Source organism: Aptenodytes patagonicus, chromosome 7, assembly GCF_965638725.1.
Source record: "Aptenodytes patagonicus chromosome 7, bAptPat1.pri.cur, whole genome shotgun sequence".
NCBI lineage: Eukaryota > Metazoa > Chordata > Aves > Sphenisciformes > Spheniscidae > Aptenodytes > Aptenodytes patagonicus.
Window position 1 is genome coordinate 45,308,383 of NC_134955.1, and position 20,643 is coordinate 45,329,025.

The 20,643-nt window shown below is 37.0% G+C and overlaps 1 protein-coding gene across 3 annotated transcripts in view; it reads left to right on the plus strand.

The window, feature by feature from the left end:
• The window catches only part of MIPOL1 (mirror-image polydactyly 1), a 203,110-nt gene that overhangs the window by 73,142 nt on the left and 109,325 nt on the right, over positions 1-20,643 (plus strand). For all 3 annotated transcript variants that reach the window (XM_076345061.1, XM_076345060.1, XM_076345062.1), the window contains exons 8-9: positions 2,383-2,416; positions 2,676-2,846. In XM_076345061.1, coding sequence (XP_076201176.1) covers positions 2,383-2,416; positions 2,676-2,846 — 205 coding nt within the window. The remainder of the gene's footprint in view (positions 1-2,382; positions 2,417-2,675; positions 2,847-20,643) is intronic.

Sequence of the window (20,643 nt, forward strand, 5' to 3'; positions counted from 1 at the left end):
CATGAGGAAATTACTTTTCTCACCCTCTTTATTCTAAGTAGTTTATTACTGTGGCTGAATGGAAATTTTTTTGGAGTTCACCTCACCACTCCACTAATCCTTTGGAAGGAGCAGAGATGATGGGATGAGCCATGAGGGACTTGGTTTATTTTATTTAATTTTGGAGTTTCTTCTGGAATCTTGGAACTTTTCCAACTACCACCCTTAATATTTTCTTCCTGATGTTGGTTGTTCAAAAGGTCAAGTTCTCTGTCTCAGACATGGAACACATAGAGGTTTGGTTTTTTTAAAGAACATTGGCTACTTGTGCCACACTCATCAAGTTTTAGAGCACAGGTCACTCCTTCCATCTGCTTTGGACTTATTCCAATCAGAGATCTTTACAAGAGGGCAATATTGAACAGCCTGCCAACCTTTATCAAATGCTTCAATGCTTTCTTTAAATTAGCAGTCGGAGCAATTCTGTTGTCATTATTTAACTGTTACAACCAAAATTCTTTCAGTCCTGTTGGCCCTAGGGGTTACGTTAGCAGAATGTGTGTAGAAATGGGGGGGAAGAGGAATCCTTGGTTACTGCTGTTTAAAATCATGAGAGATCTAAGGGTCACTTATTGCCTGTGCACAGCACAGGGAGAGGCAGCAGGGCAAATACACAGCTCTGGATGCTGCTTTTTAAAAAATGCTGTCACCTAAGGAGGTGTATGTACACCTACAGACAGATCCCTTGTGGCAGTAGTATGCTGAAGGGCTACACTTATGGTAGAAGTTCCTGTTCTTTTTCCCACCCCCACTTCTACCTAAGGTGTCTTGCTTACCCAGCCTGTTGGTTGGCTGGGTGATTTTGTTGACCCACACTTTTAGCAGGGTAGAAGTCCTCTGGAGGAGCCGGGTCAGTCCTGCCAATTTACTTTGACAAATACCGTTCCTTTCATTGTGAATACAAACTAGCTGGAGATCCATTTTTAAGTCCCACATGAAGTGGCACTTAGAGCAATGTAAAAACCTAATGCAGGAACTATACAAAGAGCCAAGTCAAGGAGCCAGTTCTGAGAATTTGGACTTATTATGTTTGTTATTTTATGATTTGTGTTACCTTATGAATACAAGTCAAACCCAGCAAAGGTTAGCTTTTACTTTGTTTTGTTTAGTTCTGGTGCTGACTGTCTATGTTGGAGTAATTACTGCTTGTGAATTCCGTATAAATATACCAGCTGTTGTACACTGGTAGTACATTCTGAATTATTTCTTTTTTATTTAAAGAACTAATTTCTGTACTGTTGATTTACTATGCCTTATGTACTGTTATCTGGTAAAACTAATGCTTTAATGTAAAAGGTGCTAGTGTGCTGTCAAGTGCTCTATGATGTTTGCTAGCTAAAATCTTGGCTTCAGAGCAGCACCTGTCACAGAACTGTTGAAAAAGTGTGTGTTGCTGTTTAGTAGATGTTTAATGGTACTATATCTGTCTTTTAAAATATTATATGCTAGTGACAGACCTACTTTTAGTAGAAGTCGCCATTAAGTAAGTAGCAATGGAGTGGTAAGGTAACTTTAATATGCTCATTTTTCCAGAAAAGAGGTCTCTTCCGTTTTAAAATACACATAAGTGTTTTAAATAATATCCTGTCCATATAACTAACCTTAGGTAAAATAAAATGCATACTATCCCATTTATTAGATTTTTGTGCTATCACTCACTGCTTTTGCACAGCCAGTGTTCAATGCTGTATGACTAAATTCCTCGTATCATCTTTGTATTTGACAGGTCAATATGTGTTCTGTTGAAATAGAAAGGGAGGAAAGTGCAGAGGGGGTTGTTCCAGAATTAAATAAGGGCCTTGCAGAGAATTGGCTTAGCTTGGTATTTTATGCAAGATATAAAATCCAAATATTTTTAAGGAAACTTCAACTAGGTTTTTTTTCCTCATTTTGGAAGAGAGAGGTGGAAAAAGAATTACTTTGAAATGAAAAAAAAAATTATCCACAAAAGTCCTGTCCTGTTTCATTTGAGGTGCAGTAAAAACAACAAAAATACAACGTCAGGTAAAAGTTGTAAGCCCAGAAATAAATAAAATAAGAGCATCAGTCATTTCTATCACTGGGGAACTTTCTTCATCTAAGCACATATGAACAATTGATCCTTGTAGTCATATATAGCAGTAAACATTAATAACTTAACAGTCTGAAGTCAGTGCTGAAGATATGGAGCATTATTGAAAGATGGAGTCGAGCAGGTGGCACTTTAATATGTTCAGTGTCATGGTTGACTCTAAAGACTAGTAGAATGAAATTACTTGAGGTTCTAAAGATTTAAAAAGCGAACTCATTTTGCTGCACTAAGGAAATGCTACTGATCAGGCTTTCTGTGTCCCTTTTTTCTAGGCTAGAAAATATTAACCCTGAAGAAAATGACATGGTAAGCCATTCTCTGAGGAGATTTCTTCATGTCAGTCTTATATCTTAGAGGCTTAAGTTCAATTGAGTGGGTTTCAAGAACTAAGATGTGGGAAAAAGAAGAATTGACACACTAATAATGTACATCTTTGCTGCAATATGAAAATTCAATAACTTCACTCAGTCAATTTACAATTCACATGTGCCTATTAATTAAAACCCTATATTAAATAAAATATATTAAAACTTCATGTCTGACTAACATATAATGCTGTTGGTAGACATTACAGGAATTACTGAACAGAATAAACAATGCAGACACAGGGATAGATATACTGAAGAATGGAGCTATAATTCTGAATCGAATACACAGGACCAAAGAACGTAAAAAGAAAATAATAGCTGATGAAATGAATGCAGTAATAGAACAACGAGATGCTGCTTTGTCTCAAGTAAGTCTCTACAAGTATATAATCACTCAATACCAAATTTCTTTTTTTCTTTTTTCCTTTCTTTTTTTTTTTTTTTTGCTTTACTTCTGGGGAAGAAAACTATTTCGTTTACATTTCTCTGTTGGAAATCTCAAAGAGAGCCCTTGTAGTAAATGGCTGATTAATGATCAACTGTTTTTTCATGGTAGTAGTGCCCATTGAAATGGCATCAATGCGTTTCATTATTTTTGTATTTTTTGCACCTGATCACTAGCTGTCTCCTTTTTTAAAACAAAATAGTTTTTAGTGTATTGACCAATATAAAAAGCTATTAAGGGCTTAGTTTTGCAGTATGCTGTATTGGTATAATGCATTGGATGACAGTTAACTGGGACTCAAGGATTTGTAAAGGGTTACAAGTGGCAGAAATATACATTAAAGGAAGATAATGGTACCACATGCAACGATGCAAGCAATTCCTCCCTTTTTTGCTTTACATTCAGGAGATAAAAATCAGCATGTGGTCCTTGACTGTCAAAGTCTTACACTTCTGCTACATGACTTGAAAGAACCTGAGGTCCTTTTCCTGCTCAGATCACTCATTCCCTGCAATTTCCTATTTTCACAGAACAATGTTGTCTTCATTCTCTTCACCATGAAGAGAGTCTCCGTGCTTCTCCTATCTCATGGAAGAGTTTTTCTGTTGTTATTTTTTTCCCCACAGTTTTCTTTCCTGGATTTTAACCTAGATTTAGCTCAATGGGAACAGGCTGTAGGGAGGAGTGGTCCACGTAGGGGATATATCTCCTGGGAAAACACAAGATTTTAGACTGGATGAAACTCCTTATGTATTCATCCCAGGCAAGAAATTTCATCTGACTCTTCCAATATTGAAAATTTTGATTTTTAATGTGAGTTACCAAAGTTAGCCCACATCTAACTAATTTCTATTAGATTTAAAGTCAGGTTTGTGATCTTGAGTGGCATTGATAATGTTGATTGAATTTATGTTGTATTGAGAAGTCTCCTGGTAAAAGAGTCCCTTCTACACACCCTGTAATTTTCACTTTTTTTGCAATCATTGTTCTTGCATTCTCTCCTACTTTAACCTCGAAAGCCCCATCTGCCTGGTGCTTAAAATATTTTGTGTGTCTATCCACTGCAAAGGATGTTAATGTTGGAAGATGTTAATGGTGGAACTTTACTTTTTCAGTCTACTTTCTTTTGCTTTTATAACAGTGATGAGCAGCATAGCTACTGGGAAACATCCAACAGTCCTGCCAAAAGTTTACATTTGTTCTTCTTTGCACAGAGCATTTGAAAAGTGAGCAGCTTATAAGAGAAAAGCTTTCAGCAAAAGAGAAGGATCTTTTGATGTTTTTATTTTTTGTCCATTTTTGCTTCTTTGTTGAAGTGGACTTTCAGGCATACTTGGACCATAAAACTTTTATGAATGTCAGAAGAATGTCGTTGTAGGGCATTTTAATACACGTTTTAATTGAATTGATTTTTAAGCTGCCTATTTAAGGAGTAATCTTTTCCAAGTAATCAGCTTGGATAAAGATAATTATTTTATATAGTAATGGCTCAAGTGCCACAACTAGCAAAGCAATCTGTAGGCCTGTCAGCAAAAAGCACAGGTAATGTTAAGTAGATAGTGCAGCTGAAAAAATAAATGAATAAAATAATAAATCCCCGCCAAATGGAAATCTAAATATTTGGTATTAAGCTGTACTACTGCGATACCATTTGCAATTTATAATACCATTGTTTTAAATTAATTGTTATTATTAGAACTCTATTGATTATGTGTTGTGTTTTCACATATGCGATGCTTTTACGGCTGTAACTCTTGAATATAGAAAATAGGTCCTTGGAATTGAAGCTACCATTTCAACTTGCATTTCTCACTTGATGATTCCTTGGGAATTCGTACCGTACTTGAATTATTAGTAGTCTTTTGTTAACATTGCAATAGCGGTAGTTATTACAGTGCTAACAGCAAGAACAATAGGAGAGGGATTCCTACGTTAGACCACAAAGGGACTAGATATAATTCAGGGGATGTATATGCTTAGCATAACAAATGCAAATTATTGGAAGTTAGAGCTGAGGTCACCTCAGGCATTCATAAGATCTGCAAGTTAAAATCTTTTTCTTTTTGGTGGAGGTGACATCAAATACGAGGGGGGGATTGATGAGAACAGGCTGAGACAAAGCAGAAGTAGAGTAAACCATTAGCGTGCTGTGGCTATCCTCTGGAGAAGGCATTTTTAAAGTTCAGAGGTCACTGGGCAATGGAAGCTAAATGCTTCATGACACTTTGTGTGAACACCGTGCTGCTCTGTTCCTGCTTGCTGTTGTGTGGGGCTGGAGGCAGCAATGTCATTTGAGTGACCACCATAACCGGTTTTGTATGACAGAGAACTGCCTATATGGTAATAAGGGTTTGGACTGACTGTGTTTAATGAAGCTACATCTGTTATCCTTCTTTATGGTTTTCTTCACAATAGCCTGGCATTTGACAATTGAGCACAGTGAATATAAGTAGTATCTAGCTTTTGGGGTTTTACTTGTAGGATTTCTATTTTTCTCAGTAAGAAACAATAACACAAAAGCCTTCACAGCTCTAACACATTGCTTTGATTTCAAGTAAGGAATAGGTTACATTCCTAGAGAATGGACATTCTATAAACTGTGTGTTTCCTATGACCAAGTAAATATAGATTACTTTCAACTAGTCTTTGAAATGCAGTTTTGCAATACTATTTCTGGTAGTTATACTATTAAGTTGCATTTAACTGGACTGCTATTGCAGCATACTTGGCAGTTGTTAGCTAGTTGTGATTCTTCTATTTGAATTTTACTTGAATAATTTTTTTATTCTTCAAAAAATGAAGAGCACTGTCCATGTCTCAGAAAGGTCATGAAAATGTTTTTTTGAGCTGTAACAACCAAGAACATCTGCATATTTTTTTGAGATTTCAAATGTGAATGTTACTTCTTACTAGGAAGCAGATAGAGGCACTTCTATCACTGTATTGAGCTGTGCATGTGTATGTAATCTTAGATCATTCACTAGATTGCTGAGCAAATATGCAAACTACTTTTTGTATGTGTGAAAACAAATAAAATGGTATAAACTCAAATATTTGATACTACTTTTAGTATGTATTTTCAAGTGAATAAAAAACAAACAACTAAAGCGTGGCTAAACATTGACATCCATCTTCTCTTGTACCAACCCCCTTAAAAAAACAAACTCAACTGTTTGGTTGTATTTGCTAAGATATGTTTGTTAGTGAACAGATACTGTGTTATACTGAGGAGCTTGAGTCTGTTTTATGACTGATCCTCTTGTCGTGGTTTAACCCCAGCCGGCAACTAAGCACCACACAGCCACTCGCTCACTCCCCCTGGGTGGGATGGGGGAGAGAATCGGAAGACTAAAGTGCGAAAACTCATGAGTTGAGATAAAGACAGTTTAATAGGTAAAGCAAAAGCCGTGCACACAAGCAAAGCAAAACAAGGAATTCATTACCTACTTTCCATCGGCAGGCAGGTGTTCAGCCATCTCCAGGAAAGCAGGGCTCCATCACGCGTAGCCGTTACTTGGGAAGACAAACGTCATAACTCCGAATGTCCCCCCCTTCCTTCTTCTTCCCCAGCTTTATATGCTGAGCATGACGTTATATGGTGTGGAATATCCCTTTGGTCAGTTGGGGTCAGCTGTCCCAGCTGTGTCCCCTCCCAGCTTCTTGTGCACCCCCAGCCTACTCGCTGGTGGGGTGGTGTGAGAGGCAGAAAAGGCCTTGACTCTGTGTAAGCACTGCTCAGCAGTAACAAAAACATCCCTGTGTTATCAACACTGTTTCCAGCACAAATCCAAAACATAGCCCCATACTAGCTACTGTGAAGAAAATTAACCAGCCAAAACCAGCACACTCTGAAAGGAAAGTGGAGAAGGATGCTGACTATCATGAGGAATAAAACATCAGTTTCTTGTCTGTAATGTTTGGTTTTGTCTTAACCCGTTCAAGGAAAAAACTTATTTGTCCAGTTGGTTGTACTACAGTTCTGCCTTTCTTCAAAAATCTTTCTTGCTTGATAATCCAATTAGTGACAGACATTTAATAAATATTACATATGGCATACTCACATTGTGTGATCTTCATAAAATTCTTCAAAGAAGTGGTTTCCAGTAGGAGGCAATACAGTGCAATGTCTCAAACTAGCAACCACCTATTAACCACATCACACCTTATGGACAGGAATGTTAATATGATTACAGGGTTGGCAGCTGAAGCTGAGGACTTGAGTAAGTCATTACAATTATTTCTGGTTTAGAGAAGAAAGGGGACCTTTTAATTGGTACAGCTTGAAGGAAGTGGTTTTTTTAAGCTAAATAAGAGATGGCTTATAGTTCAGGAGATCGTGTGTTCAATATCTTTTCAGTCCTAACTTTCATTCTGTAAATGTTTTTTTTTTTAATTGGGAACAGTCAGTTCTATACAGAGTTTTAAATATTAAAGGTGTAGAATTTATTGTTAAGGAAAAACAGTGGTTGGCAAAGTATCGTCTGTAATGCACTGATCTTGAAGCAATAACATAACTGGCAAGCAAACCTGGTTTTACAGCTTTGAATAGTTTGATCACATCCTGCTGTGCAGGAACATGCTTATGACTGTTCATGTAAAAAATTGGCATGCACCCAGTTGCTCATCTGAAGCAAGTTTAAGTACCTTTCTCCATTTTGAGGCACTGTTTGGCAGCCGGCAGCACTTTATCGTCATTGAAAACAAAGATGAGAAGCACTATGCTTCACTGCCCATCATTATCAGTTTCGACTAATGACTAATAACTGATAAATGTCTGTACTTACAACAAGCCAGGTTCTTGCTAACTTTTTTTTTTATGTTCTGCTCAAGCAATTTCCCTCCTTTTACACCAAATAAGGTGTAGAGCTCTGTGTTATCTGTGATTCACAGAGCATTAAGGTATTCTCAGCACACATGAGTGAACAGGTCTTATTGAAGTAATAAACCCAAGAGCTGTGTGAAGTGTAAAAACTAACAAAAGCATATGTAAATGAAAAAAATTACTTACAGATCTTGGGCCCTTAATTGGAGAATACTCAGGTGACAGGTTACAATGCCTCATGACTCTCTTATCTTAGGATAGAGGTGATCCCTTTGCAACTCAAACCACAGTTTGGGATGTTATTTTCAGTAATTTGAATTTGCAGTTCAGTTTTAAACTCTGTGTTTTGGTACCCTTTGACATTTCCTGGTTAAGGATACCAATCGAGTTCTTGGTTGGCAGGAGCACATTTGACAGTGTCCTCCTAGCTGCTCAGCCAGCATGCTGCCCCTACTACCTTTTCCCTTCTGCCACTGATATCTGGGAACAGGAAAAGAAAAGGTAGGACACTGTATTCACAGTTGTTTGTGAACCCAGGCAGCTGCTGTGGGGTACTGATGATTTTGGTCACGGGCTTATTTGAGGAGGGAAGTGAAGGTAAAGGGGATGTTTATTGTAATTTGAGGATCCAAGGACCATGCTGGTTCGTTCTTATGGCTGGTTTCCTTTGGGCAGGGAACAGCAAGTTCCTGTTGCCCTCATTTGCAGTGCTTTTCTCTGAGAGGTAGCAGATGAATGGGCATGGGGAAATTACTTACCAGCAGGATTGCTAAACAGAGAGAGATGAGCTGTCTGCAAGATGCCCCTTTTGCCCTGCAAATTTAGTCCAAGTCCTGAGAGAAAGCAATAGGGATATGGAATAAAATACAGAATGGATCTAAAAAAAAAAAGTAATTTGAGATTTAACATTAAAAGTTGCACTGTGACTGCAGAGAGAAAAGAAACAGGAGTTGAAGAAATGGTTGTCAGTTTTATTGGTATTTACATCAGTGGCCTCAGGTAAACCTCACAGACGTCTATTCTTTGGAGATAATGCTGAGTAGAAGGAATCCTGAAGAAAGATCACAAACAGCCAAGTTATACGAGCAGTTGTTGTGATTAGTAATATTAGTTTTCCATTCGATTGTGTTGCACTGGAACGGTGCTTTATAATGTCACATTTCATTTCCTGCGTACCTAAATAAAGATAATTCTTTGAAAGTTTGACTAAATCCATGTTTTAGGAAGTCCATGTTATACTGAACATGGTTAAATCCATGTTTTCTTCGCTGCTTGTCAGAATAAACCAAGTGAATCTCACCAGTTACAGAATTTTCAAAGGGCCAAACAGTGCCAGTGACTGCTGCAGTTGGGAGGCATTGAGTAAAACTATTGGGAATGGTGCTGAAGAGCATCAAGAATCTTTTGCATCTCACAAAAAGGCAGGTTCTTCCCTACTTGGCTGCTTACTTCTTCTAAAAACAAACCCAGCTTGAAAAATTATAATAATTCTTTACTTTCTGAGACGATTAGGTATGTACTGACTCTCTACCTCGGATATATTTGTGCTAGCTGGAGCATGAATATTTTCCAGGGGAATACTCAGTTAAATATTTGGCTATGTTCAGAAGATGTGTGCAGTATTTTTTTCTTCTGAAGTAGGAATTTTAGTCCACTGGAGACTAAAATAGAGAGGAAACTGGCCAAACAGAATCCTCTTGATGTCTTACGTTGGGCTTCCTAATTTGTGTAGAATGTTCCCCAAAAGAATAACACCTTTTCAATCTTTCGTCATAGTGCTGTTTTCATTGATCACTGTATGTAACTCTCAGTTCTGAAGGCATTAAGAAAGCTGAGGAGAGGTGGGATGTTCAGACAGGATGATAGGAGAAGATTTGGGGACATTACACATCTGTGTCTGTAGCGTCAGTTGGTCTCTTGCACTGATGTAGCAGAGGTTGTGATTTCTCTGTAGGCAGGTATCTGTGAGTAGGGCATGAAACTCCCTTTGATTTCACTGGTGTCAGAATTTCACTAGTGAAAGTGAATATTTTGCAGCTTATTCCTTAGTTTGACTTCAGCAAGGCTTTGGTTGCCTGAGGTCTTGTAGTTTTTCAGTTAATGCTTCTCACATCTGGGAGTGCAGTCAGCTGGTGGGTCATTAGTGGGAGGGAGAGGAGGATCCAAAGGAAATTATCCTAAGGAGTTCTTATACAGAACTTTTGTATTTAGTCCATGAATGCTAAGTATGAGTAAATATGTAAATGTTAATGCAATGTTTCCTTGAAGAGAGGGATTACGGTTTGTCTTTTTGAACTTCTGAAGCCAATTTTTAATTGATACTACATTTCTTCTTCTTACTGCCATAAGGTTTTGGCTGAATGATGCCCTGAGACACATCGTTGTTTGCATTGTTAAATCACCTGTTGTTCCTCTGCAAACAGTGTGTTGTGCAGAATTCAGAAAATACGTCTGCATAGTATTTGAGGGCATGATCAAGCTTTGTGTCTTTAATTGTAAACTTTAATGAATTTCCAGTCGAACATTCATCTTCTCTTCAGTACCTAGAAACTCCTCACCCCTTTGAAAATGACAGTAAATTTGCATGCAGGCTTGTTTGATTAATTGCTATTTGACTCATCTATCATAGTGCTAAGCTCTAGGTTCACACAGCTTAGACTTCCAAACCAATTTCTAGAATTAATTTAAATATTTAATGTCAAAACCCTAGGATGAAAGAGAGGAAAAATGTTTTGTATGCTTATTGATCTCCTGTTTCAGTAGCAACTACCCATAGAGGAAATTTCCAATGTGATACAAGCAGAATTCAAATAGTATTCCCTCTGAAGAGGAGACTGAATCTCTGTGCATGCAGTAAGTTCTATAGGTACCAGAACTATTGTAGAGGTACCTAAAGTAAGTTTTCCACGGTACTTAACACTTCACAGTTTCAAGTTAGGTACTGAGTGTTGAATCAGATTTCAGTTTGCTTACCTGTTGGATACAATGTCTCTGATTTTCTTAAAAATTTAAAAAAAAAAAAATCCATCTGTGTGTTTCATATTAAAAGCTGGTTTTCTAAGAAATCTTTCTGCAAAAACACTTTGTTATTTTGGATACCCGGATGAGTTTGCATAAAAATTCTTTTGATAGGTGACAAACAAGATTTGTGTGTTTCATATTTATATTTAATGTGGAGTCTGAAAAGGTTAATATGTCTGACCTGTGTGTTCATTTCCCTCCTTGCTTTTACCCACTTGCCACTTCTTGAATGTTCACAGTTGCAACTTTGTGGTTGATTATGTCTGTATTAGCAAGTAGTGTGAACAAATAAGAATGGATCTGGAGTATGAAATAGTTCTCAGCATCTGACATCCACGTTAACATGTTTCGGGGGGGGGTGTTGCGTTTGGGTTGGGTTGGGTTGGGTTGGTTGGTTGGTTTTTACTTTGGACTAGCTGTAGTCAAGTCCTATGAACTGAATATTCATTTGTGTTGGAATGCAGTAGGTGCATTCCTGGAGTGCGTCTTTGAGTTTTCTTTAATCAAAAAAGGAATCTAGTTCGTGTTCTCAGATAGCACTCCATGGTGCAAAACAAAGCATTAAGAAGTAGAGGCAGGTGAGAGAAATTACAAATTGCACCCCCAGTGCAAAGTAGTGTGCAAATTGTGTTTCTTCAGTGAAAATTTCTGAGAGTCATTGAGAACTTTAGATAAAAGTTCAAAGCTTCATTATTTATAAGTATAGAAATGGAAAAAATCCATTTAATCCAAGAGAATATTTTTTAAATTAGTTACATTAAAACTCTGCTAGTGTATTACATGAAATTAAGGATAAACAGGAGATGACTTCAAGAAGGAGAATCAGATTTATTAAAAAAATAAAAGAAATAGCTAAAGGGAAGTAAAAGCTATCAGTGTTCTTGGAGAAAGTATTCCAGTATGTTTGTATTCAGCCTTTTTACTTTGGAAATTATTAGACTACTTTACATGCACACTTTTCTGGTGAAGATTTTGGACCTGTCCACAAGACATAAATGAACTTGGTTCCTTCAAGGAGAAATAGGTTTCAAACTAGTAGCATAGATCACAAATAAAATGACACACAGAATGTAAAGTTTGGATTTAATTGGGCAGTGGAGATGTCTTCAAAGAATAGCAGCCAAACTATATTGCTGATCGTGCCACTACCACAATATCAGTAGTTGACTAAGAATATTGTGGGACATGGAGCTAAGAAGAATGAATAGAGCTGCTTTTTGTTGACCTTTTTTTTGCAATACCCTCCAGAGTCACCCTTATGATTCAACATGTGTGTTAAGCAGTAAAGAGAGGTGGTGAGTAAGAAAGTTTAGGTCTGGAAGTAACAGAAGGTGTAAGGAAAAATTATTGTAATGATGATAAGCTGATTACTCATTTTCAACAGAATGGTAGATGATTGTTACTGAAATGTAGGACTTAATAACCATTTTTGTTACTTCAATTTCTTTCTAGATTTTTAATTGTTTTTAAATGAACAGGTAACAATTACCACAACAGCAATTTTCCCTCTTGCTTTGGTCTGGACATTGTGACCTTTTATTTGGTTGTGAAGCCATTAATTAATTGCTGGAGGCCCTCAGGCTTGATGCAGTTATTTTACATATTCTGGTCTAAAGTGTGTAGTGGCCATGGCAAAAGACGTGGAACAAGAAAATCTATCAATATTCTCTTTATGAAAGAAAGATTTCACAGTAGCATTAACTTATCTATGTCTCATTCACCAAGTATGCCTACATTTGTTTGTTGTATGGCTTTACTGTTTCGTGCTTCAGATGGTGAGTATCTAGGATTTACCCTCTTTTCCATGTTCTGTTTATTCACTGTTAATTATTTTTCAAGCTGAGTTGCTTGAGAACAAGAAAAATTTAGCTTCCATTACCCTCTATTGCAAATGAAGGACAGGCTTTCCCATTGAGTGTGGTCTGCATGTAATTGGAAGATGCTATTGTCAGGGAACTTGTTAACGCTTTCTGATGTTACTGTTTTGTTGTCATTCTTTTCAGTAATGTTTTTAAAGTATTTATTGTTGAGTATGCTGTGGGTATACACAAAGTCAGCACAAAATATCATATTCTGATATATAGTTTACTTTTGTATTGAAAATACTTTTTTAAATGACACAATTCAAATATGTAGAAATAGTTAAAGGCCCTTAAGAAGCTGTGATTGTGTAAAAAGTATCATACTTCTAGCTGTAACAAAAAGAAATTTAACTGTAGATGAAGAACAGTATTAAATCATAGAAGTATGACAACTTTTTGCAATTCTGGAGTTGTTATCAGAAATACAGAATACAACAAGTGGCTGACTACAGGATATTTCATTGGTGTAATGTACTGATGCAGGGTAATTGGCAGTAATGCTTCTGAATGTATACTTTATATGGTTGATAACATAGAACTGATAACTATTTTTTGAGAGAGAGGGGAGTTTTAACATTACCTCTAGTTAATGAATTAGCAGCTATACACATGTAAATCTAAGTATATTAACCAAAGTTCTGCTGCAGTTACTGGTCATCTTTCAGTTATGCTGAGTTGCTTATTTCTTAACTAGCTGTAACACCTTTCTCTGCTATCTGCAGAAGTATTACCAAAGTTTAGCTAAAACCCAAAAACAGAGTAAAGCTCTGTATCAGAAGAATGGCTATGAACACTTTGTTCCTCGTTGTCTCATGAGGTGACGTGTCACCAACAGGTAAGATTTCCTTCCAAGTCATGTTGTAATCACGATGAGGAATTTCATACCTCAGACAGAGATTGTATTACAGATCCCAGCAACGTTAGGAAACAATAGATTCCACTCTTTTTTGCCTGAAAGAGCTCTGCTGGGTTGTGTTCAGGACAGGAGTGAACACCAGCCCTCTCTGTGAGTTTACCTCTTTCATCTTCTGTAGCTTTGAGACAAAGTATTCTTTCTCAATCTGCAAGCATTTTTTCAGCCTCATTGCTTGAGGTCCCCTTCACAGTCAAAATGTTGGGACTTCAACTGAATCTCAGTCTGCAAAACTAGTCTTGAAAATCTCACTGTGAAAATGAAAGCATCCAGTGCCAGCTTCCCAGAAGAAACAGCAAAATCCTTGTTAATCCCTTCTGCTAAATAGTCATATCAGCCTGCTTTCTACTGTAGGGCTAGCCAGCAGCTGTGTGTCTCGTACATCTTCTCTTTATGTCGTGTGTGTTGTCTTCTATGGCATCCAGACACTTCTCAGCAGTAGTCATGCATTTACCCGTTTTGTTTGTTTTGGCAGGCAGGCCCATCACTTTGCTTTCAGAAGTTGTCATAACATTCTTCTATCTTTGTGTTTTTCTTAATTTTTTTCTGCTTAGGGTGTCCTACCCTCTACGCATGAGGGATGGAATTGCCAGGAAGCTTTGAGCTGGATGAGGGCAATGTTGGTAATTGCACATGTCAAAGGCAGCTGATTTTAGGTTTAAGCATTTTTGCTTTTCAGTAACATATCTGAAAGCTTTTAGGTGGCTGGTAATTCAAAGCTGCACGGTCAATCCTCTTGAGAAGTGAGCATCTATTTGGGTAGCTAGTCACATCACATCAATCCCTGTAAAACACTTCAGTGAAGCTAAAACTAAATTTTGTTGCAGAGGTAAAATCTTCAGATTCAACCACTACTTAATATCCGAAAAGTCTTATTCGTGTACCAAAATGATACACGTTTCTCAGTATTACTGAAGCTGAACAATACATAATTTCTAAATGTATGTTTTTGTTTTAGTTCTGCAGAGCTTTTGTTTACTTTCTTAAACATTTCTTTGTGGGCTGTCTTTGTCTTCTATGTATGATTCATTTTAAGCTTGTGCAAAGCTGATTAATTTCTTGATTTTTTAAAAATATTTTTATTCCACTTTTCAGTGCATATGAGCAAATTTGAAAAGATGTCTGAAATATAAATTTTATATATTTGCTGTTACCTAGATCTCTGTATTGGTGAGAAAGAAACTGATTTCACAACAACATTTGAAGATTTATAATTAATTACTCCATTTTCACACTTATTCTCAGACTGTTAAAACACTGATATTAATATTGCTTTCAGATAGTTGTGATCTTCAGTATCGAAGTTTCCTAAAAAAGGAAACTTTGCTTCCATGGAGAAAGAGCAAATACTACTGATTCAGGTCATTTATTCAAAAAGTGTTTCTCGTCCCTGACATATCTGCAGAGTGCATAGTGCTTTCACCTACCTAGTTAGCTGTTTTAGTTGTTTATAATCTCTAGTTTAAAGTAGCTTTTATTACACATTAAAGAAGTTTTGGGGGAACACATTACACAACAAAAAATTGAAGAACTGCCACAAGCAACTGATGGCTCAATTGAGAGTACAGTATTTATCAGGACAAACAGTGTGTACTATGAGGAACACCTGCAATCCCATGATTACAATATCTGAATAACGAGATTAAAAAACTGTGGCATCTATACAGTGATCCATGATAGTGTTTTCTTGAATAATGTGATATTTAAAAATGGACCAGAAGTATTCCTGTCCTTTTGTGGAGTAAATGCCAACTTAACATTTAGGCAATAGTCTTGTTTGCATATGGATTTTAAGAAAATCCATTAAAGATTATTTGAAAACCAGCTCATTAGAATGACAGATTGTTTACCAAATTTTGGTTTCTTGTCAATTAATATTGGTTACATTCAATTAAACAAGGTTACACTTTCTAAAAACATACCTCTGTCAGCAGCTGAGTGCCTTGCGTATATCTGAGAATCAGATTCCTAATTTCTAGATCTGGTTGGAAGATCAGGCTGTGAATGTTTCTTTCTGAAATTTCTCCTTTTCATACATCTTTCACACCTTCACTACCTCCATTCTACTATATATATTTTTGAGTACCCACACTGCAGATTATTAACTGCAGGTGGGGGAAAGGCTTTTAACAAAAGCAATTATCAGCTATCTGTCATGGTGTGTTGTGTCAGATGTTTGACAAGCTGTCTCTTGGCCACGGGCCATCTGCTTGTAATGGAACTGACTACTCTTCTGAGGAGCCAGCAAAACACGTGGCCACGGAAAGCAATAGCTCCGTATCATTTGGTCGAGTCAGTAAAGCAAAGGTTTTGGGTGTAGTAATCCCAGTTCTGACATGTCGGTTGATTAAGCTTCTTAAACTTTCTGTGCTAATTTCTCATCTCATAAAACAAGACAGTCCTATTTACTAACTTCATTTAAGTGTTGGAAAAAGTGATTAGTCAGTGTTTATCAAGAAGTATAACATCACCAAACACTTTTATAATTAAAGAAGAGGTATTGAGAAGAATTGCGTAATAAAGAGAATATTTATGGGAACAAGATGAAGCAAAAATGTAGACAAAAATGAGACAGTGCAGTGGAATGGACCTCACACAGGCCAAGATGAGAATTGAGAATTAGAGTATGTGTACATTCTGCTGTACAAAAGAAAGGAGGAAAGATGCTGCATTTGAAGGAGGGAGAGGCTAAAGAAACTGGAGAGGGAAGACTTGTGTTTCCTCCTTTCAACAACGAAGGAGGAGAAATAAAACAAAAAAGTAAAATAGCTAGTAAAAAATAAAGTTCATGGCTTTCTGAAATTTGTGTTCCTTCCTTTTATTAGGAATACATAGTCTTTTATAGTCCTTTTATAGTCTCCCTCATTAGAGATATTCAAAAAACATCTAGACACGGTCCTGGGCAACTGGCTTTAGGTGGTCCTGCTTGAGCAGGAGGATTGGGAAAGATAACCTCCAGAGGTGCCTTCCAACCTCAACCATTGTGTGATTTTGTTTCCATGTTAGAAGGAATGTGTGTAGGATCTACAAATCTGCAGGAATGAAATATGATTGTTTTTTGAGCCCATGTGATGAAGAGGTGGCTGGCTACTGAGGAATCTGTCCCTATCTAACTGAAGATAAAAAATCAGTGGTATATTAGGTTATCTGCATTTACTAAGTATTATGACTGCAGTAGCCCATTTCATAATTTTACAGCTCAGTGTGCTAACGAATCGCACAGTAGTTAGCACTGGAGTTTAGAATGACCAAAGCCTTGCAAAATAGTGTGTAAATGAGTATGTGGGAGTTGCATTGACTTGGAAAATGGATACTAGGACCCTAAGTAAAAGAAGATCAGAATAGCATTTTAATATTCAGCTGCTCTGACTGTCTTCTTTGGGACCTTTCTTGCAGTACTGCTTGCTACTCAACCAGGGTAGAAATTATTTCAGGTAGTCAGTAGGGTATTTCAATCCTGGTTCTCTTGTAAGTAGTATACTAATACATGCCCTGCTTTAATGGCAAATTTATTCCAAGACCTCTTTGGTGTTGCGTAATTTTATTCTTGAAATGTTTTTAAAGATGTTGAGGTTAGTTACTCTGAATTATTTTCTATGCAGAAGTTTCTACTCTGAAACAGTCTCTTGAATCTGTATGCTGGAATTGCTGCCATGCACTGAAAGTAAAACTGATCCTTCTCTAAGTATTATTGTACTTACAAACCTTTATTCAGTGATTCGAATTTAGCTAATAAAGATTTACTTTTTTAAATTTTTTTTGTCATTGCTTTTAAAAGAGAATCTTGACTCTTGAATGATCTTTCCCTCTTACGATAAAATTTTAATTAGTATTTTCCATTTGCTGAATTATTTGGGAGTATTGGTAATTTCCTTTGCTTTCGAATATAACACGCTGACATGCGAACTATATAAAGTTCATTGTACTGTGCCAGTTTCTAGTGTTTCTACAACTCTGCAGTGGGGTGTGTGTGTGAGCAGGCATACTAACCTTGCGTACTACTCATCAGCTTACATGCTTAGTTTATACATTATTTATTAGACTTATAGGCATGAAATTAAAAAATTGAATTAATAATGTGACTTCCATGTAAAACAGAAGTCACTTATTTATATATGACAGGCAATTAGGAAAAAAAACACTCTTAGGTTAGTTGAATGCATTTTTGCTTAATTTCAGACCCAGTACAGCCTCATGAATAAATGTTTGACTCCAGGTCACTGGGTTTATATTCTGATTAGAAACGACTATAAAGAATGGATCAGAGGTGAGGTAAGATTGGTAACTTGTATGCAACGGATACAGGAAGCTGACCCAGTTACGTGGCTTCAGCAGCTCCTGCTGTTAGTTTTCCTCCTGCAGACCAGGAGTCTGTCAGCAACCCCCTGTTAGCAGAGCCATGGTAGTCCAGTGGCACAGCCAGCACAGGAACCCTGCTTGAGTGACCTGTGAATCACATACAGCTCGAGAACATCCCGTTTTCCTTTCTCTTCCTCTCCTTGCACATCTTTTATAATGAGTGTCATTGATTAGGGAAGTCTGTGTGTGCTGAGCTCTTTGAGAAGTAGATCAAGCTTGTCTTGATCTTTGAAATGTCATCACTGAAAGGAAGTGTAAGAATATATAGAGAATGGAGTCGGGTGGGTAAGTGTCATAGGGCTACTCAGTGCTGTTGAATAGCGGCACATGGAAGGACTGTTAACATGAAGAGTGGAAACAGTTAAACTTTATTGTCTGAATTTTCTGAATGTCTTTCTGTGCACTTACAGTTCCTTTAACTGTTCAAATGAAAATAAATGAAAGCTTGTTTTGCTGCATTTTGAAGTGTTCGGAAATAGAAAGGAATGGTAGGAGGAAACCAAGTCGTGTATACAGCATATTATCTGCCTTAATGCTAAAGGTTCCAACTGGCTCATAGTGACAAGGAAGACAAAAATGTTTCATTTGTATTTTGATGCATTTCTTTTTGTGGCTTCTGATGGAGCAAGACACCATTGCACTGCTGCAAAAAAAGGTGTTTACATTTAAGTGTTTCTCTTACTAATAGAATATGAAATTTTAAAGATGCATATGTTTCTGAGGCCTAAGCTCTACAAAAGCACTTCTCTTTCTTGAAATCCCAGTAGTTCTAAGCTGCTGGGCATTGTATAAATAATCATTTAAACACATTTGTTGATGGCTTGCCAGAACTTTGAAGAAAAGTCTTTTCTTTCAGAGGTTAGAAAGCCTTAATTCAAAATTATAATTTAATGGAAAAATCTTTCTAGTGATTATTATATAGAAACTCATTTATTTCTTCATTTCTTTTAACATTATTATTTTAGAAGAGAAAGGATAAAATCTATTTATATAAATATAAGTGCTTCCAAACATCTGCAGTTCAAAGTACATAATTCACAGTGACACCAAAGGTTGGTTTGTGTTTTGACTGGATGACTTTGGTATTATTTTTGTCTGCAAAGGAAAGAGCTGTGCAGCATCCAAGTGGCGCAAGATGTTTGCCTCTCCAGAAATTGTGATGAATTTGGGACAAGGGGCAGACTGTTAGAAAAAAAAAAATTGAGGGGATGGGGAGAGAAGGGCTGTCAAACTGAGAACACTTGCATTCCATTTGGCATCTTTGAGCTGGGAGCTACTCTGAATTGCAGATCATTATAAACGAAGTAAGAAAAGGTGAACAAAATAATAAACTAAGAGAAGAATCAGTTGAATTGTTTTTGTTTGCTTCACGTGTTGTTTATTGTATTCACATTTCCACAGGTGATGACTTAAAAAATATAACGGGTGGAAAAGTAGCCATGTTTCTTCATCTTTTTCATGTTTGGTGTCTAGAATAATTATTTGTACTTCAGTTGTTCGTTGCAGTGAATATGTGTTAACTAATTTCAAAATGTATCTGCAATTTATCACTTCCAAAAGTATTATGCTGTGTCGTAGTAGGATCTTGGTATCCCATAAGCTCATCTTTTAATGGTATTTGTGCATTTTCCATCGAGATACAGTGTGTCATTTACTTCGCTGATGAGCAGTTTGTTTAAAATGCATAAAGGAAAAAATGCATGTTGGAAGATAGTTCATCTGGCATTCAGATGGACTCCTACTTTCCCATAATTTGGAGGACATAAACCATTTTCCCAAGTTATTCAGTAGGAACTAGATTATTTTTATTTCTCACTACTTCAGTAATTGAGATCCCAGTTCAGCAAGGTCTTCATGCGTAAAAGTCCACAGAATGTGATAGAGTACTCACTGTTTAAATGAAGGCCCTGATATGCACCAGCTGACCCATGGTAAGTGACTGAGCACTCACTTCTGATTTTTGTCCGACTTGAATAAAAGTATGTTACCTTAAATTCAGTGACAGAATGAAGCGATTTGTGGGAGGCTGTGGTTAGGTACAAGATCTATTATTAAACTACGGAGACCACGTAAGACTGACTGGATGGGATCAGATCAGACCAAAGATCCCCCTACCTCACCACCCCAACCCCACTCAGCCAATAGTCTAGGCTTCAGGAGGAGTACAAGAGCAGGGCAAGCACGTTGCGGTACCTCCATCTACATACTGTCCCTTTTTTCAGCAATCTCATCAGCGGAGTCTTGTGTGTTTATGCCAGTGCTGATTCTTAAGGTTATAAGCATCGCAGGTTTTGACAAGGACTCTAGATGAACAAATATATTTTCATAAAATACTATCTTTTGTATGTACTAATTGGATGAGACAATCAAATGTAATTCAGAATTCAGGAAAGAACTTTATGCAGAATTTGGCCTCATTTTAGTCATAGTACATTTGTTTCATCAGACTTTGACCCTCGTATCTGTGTTAACAGAGACAAATCAATTCCTTTTTTTTCTTGGCACATAAATGGCATAAGGTGTTGACTCTTTTTTTTCCATAGCATATTGCCGTAAGTTCAGGAGGGGTTAGTTTGGATTCCCTTTAATGAAAGACGATGGAAAACATTGTATGCTATATAGTAGTATTAAAAGCAAATATAGATGTAACAGGATTAAATAGCCACCAAGACTGCATTTGTAGTAAGGAAGCGTTACGGTTTTCCGTTATTCAGCTTTAGGTGTTGCTTCCTCAGCCAAGGAG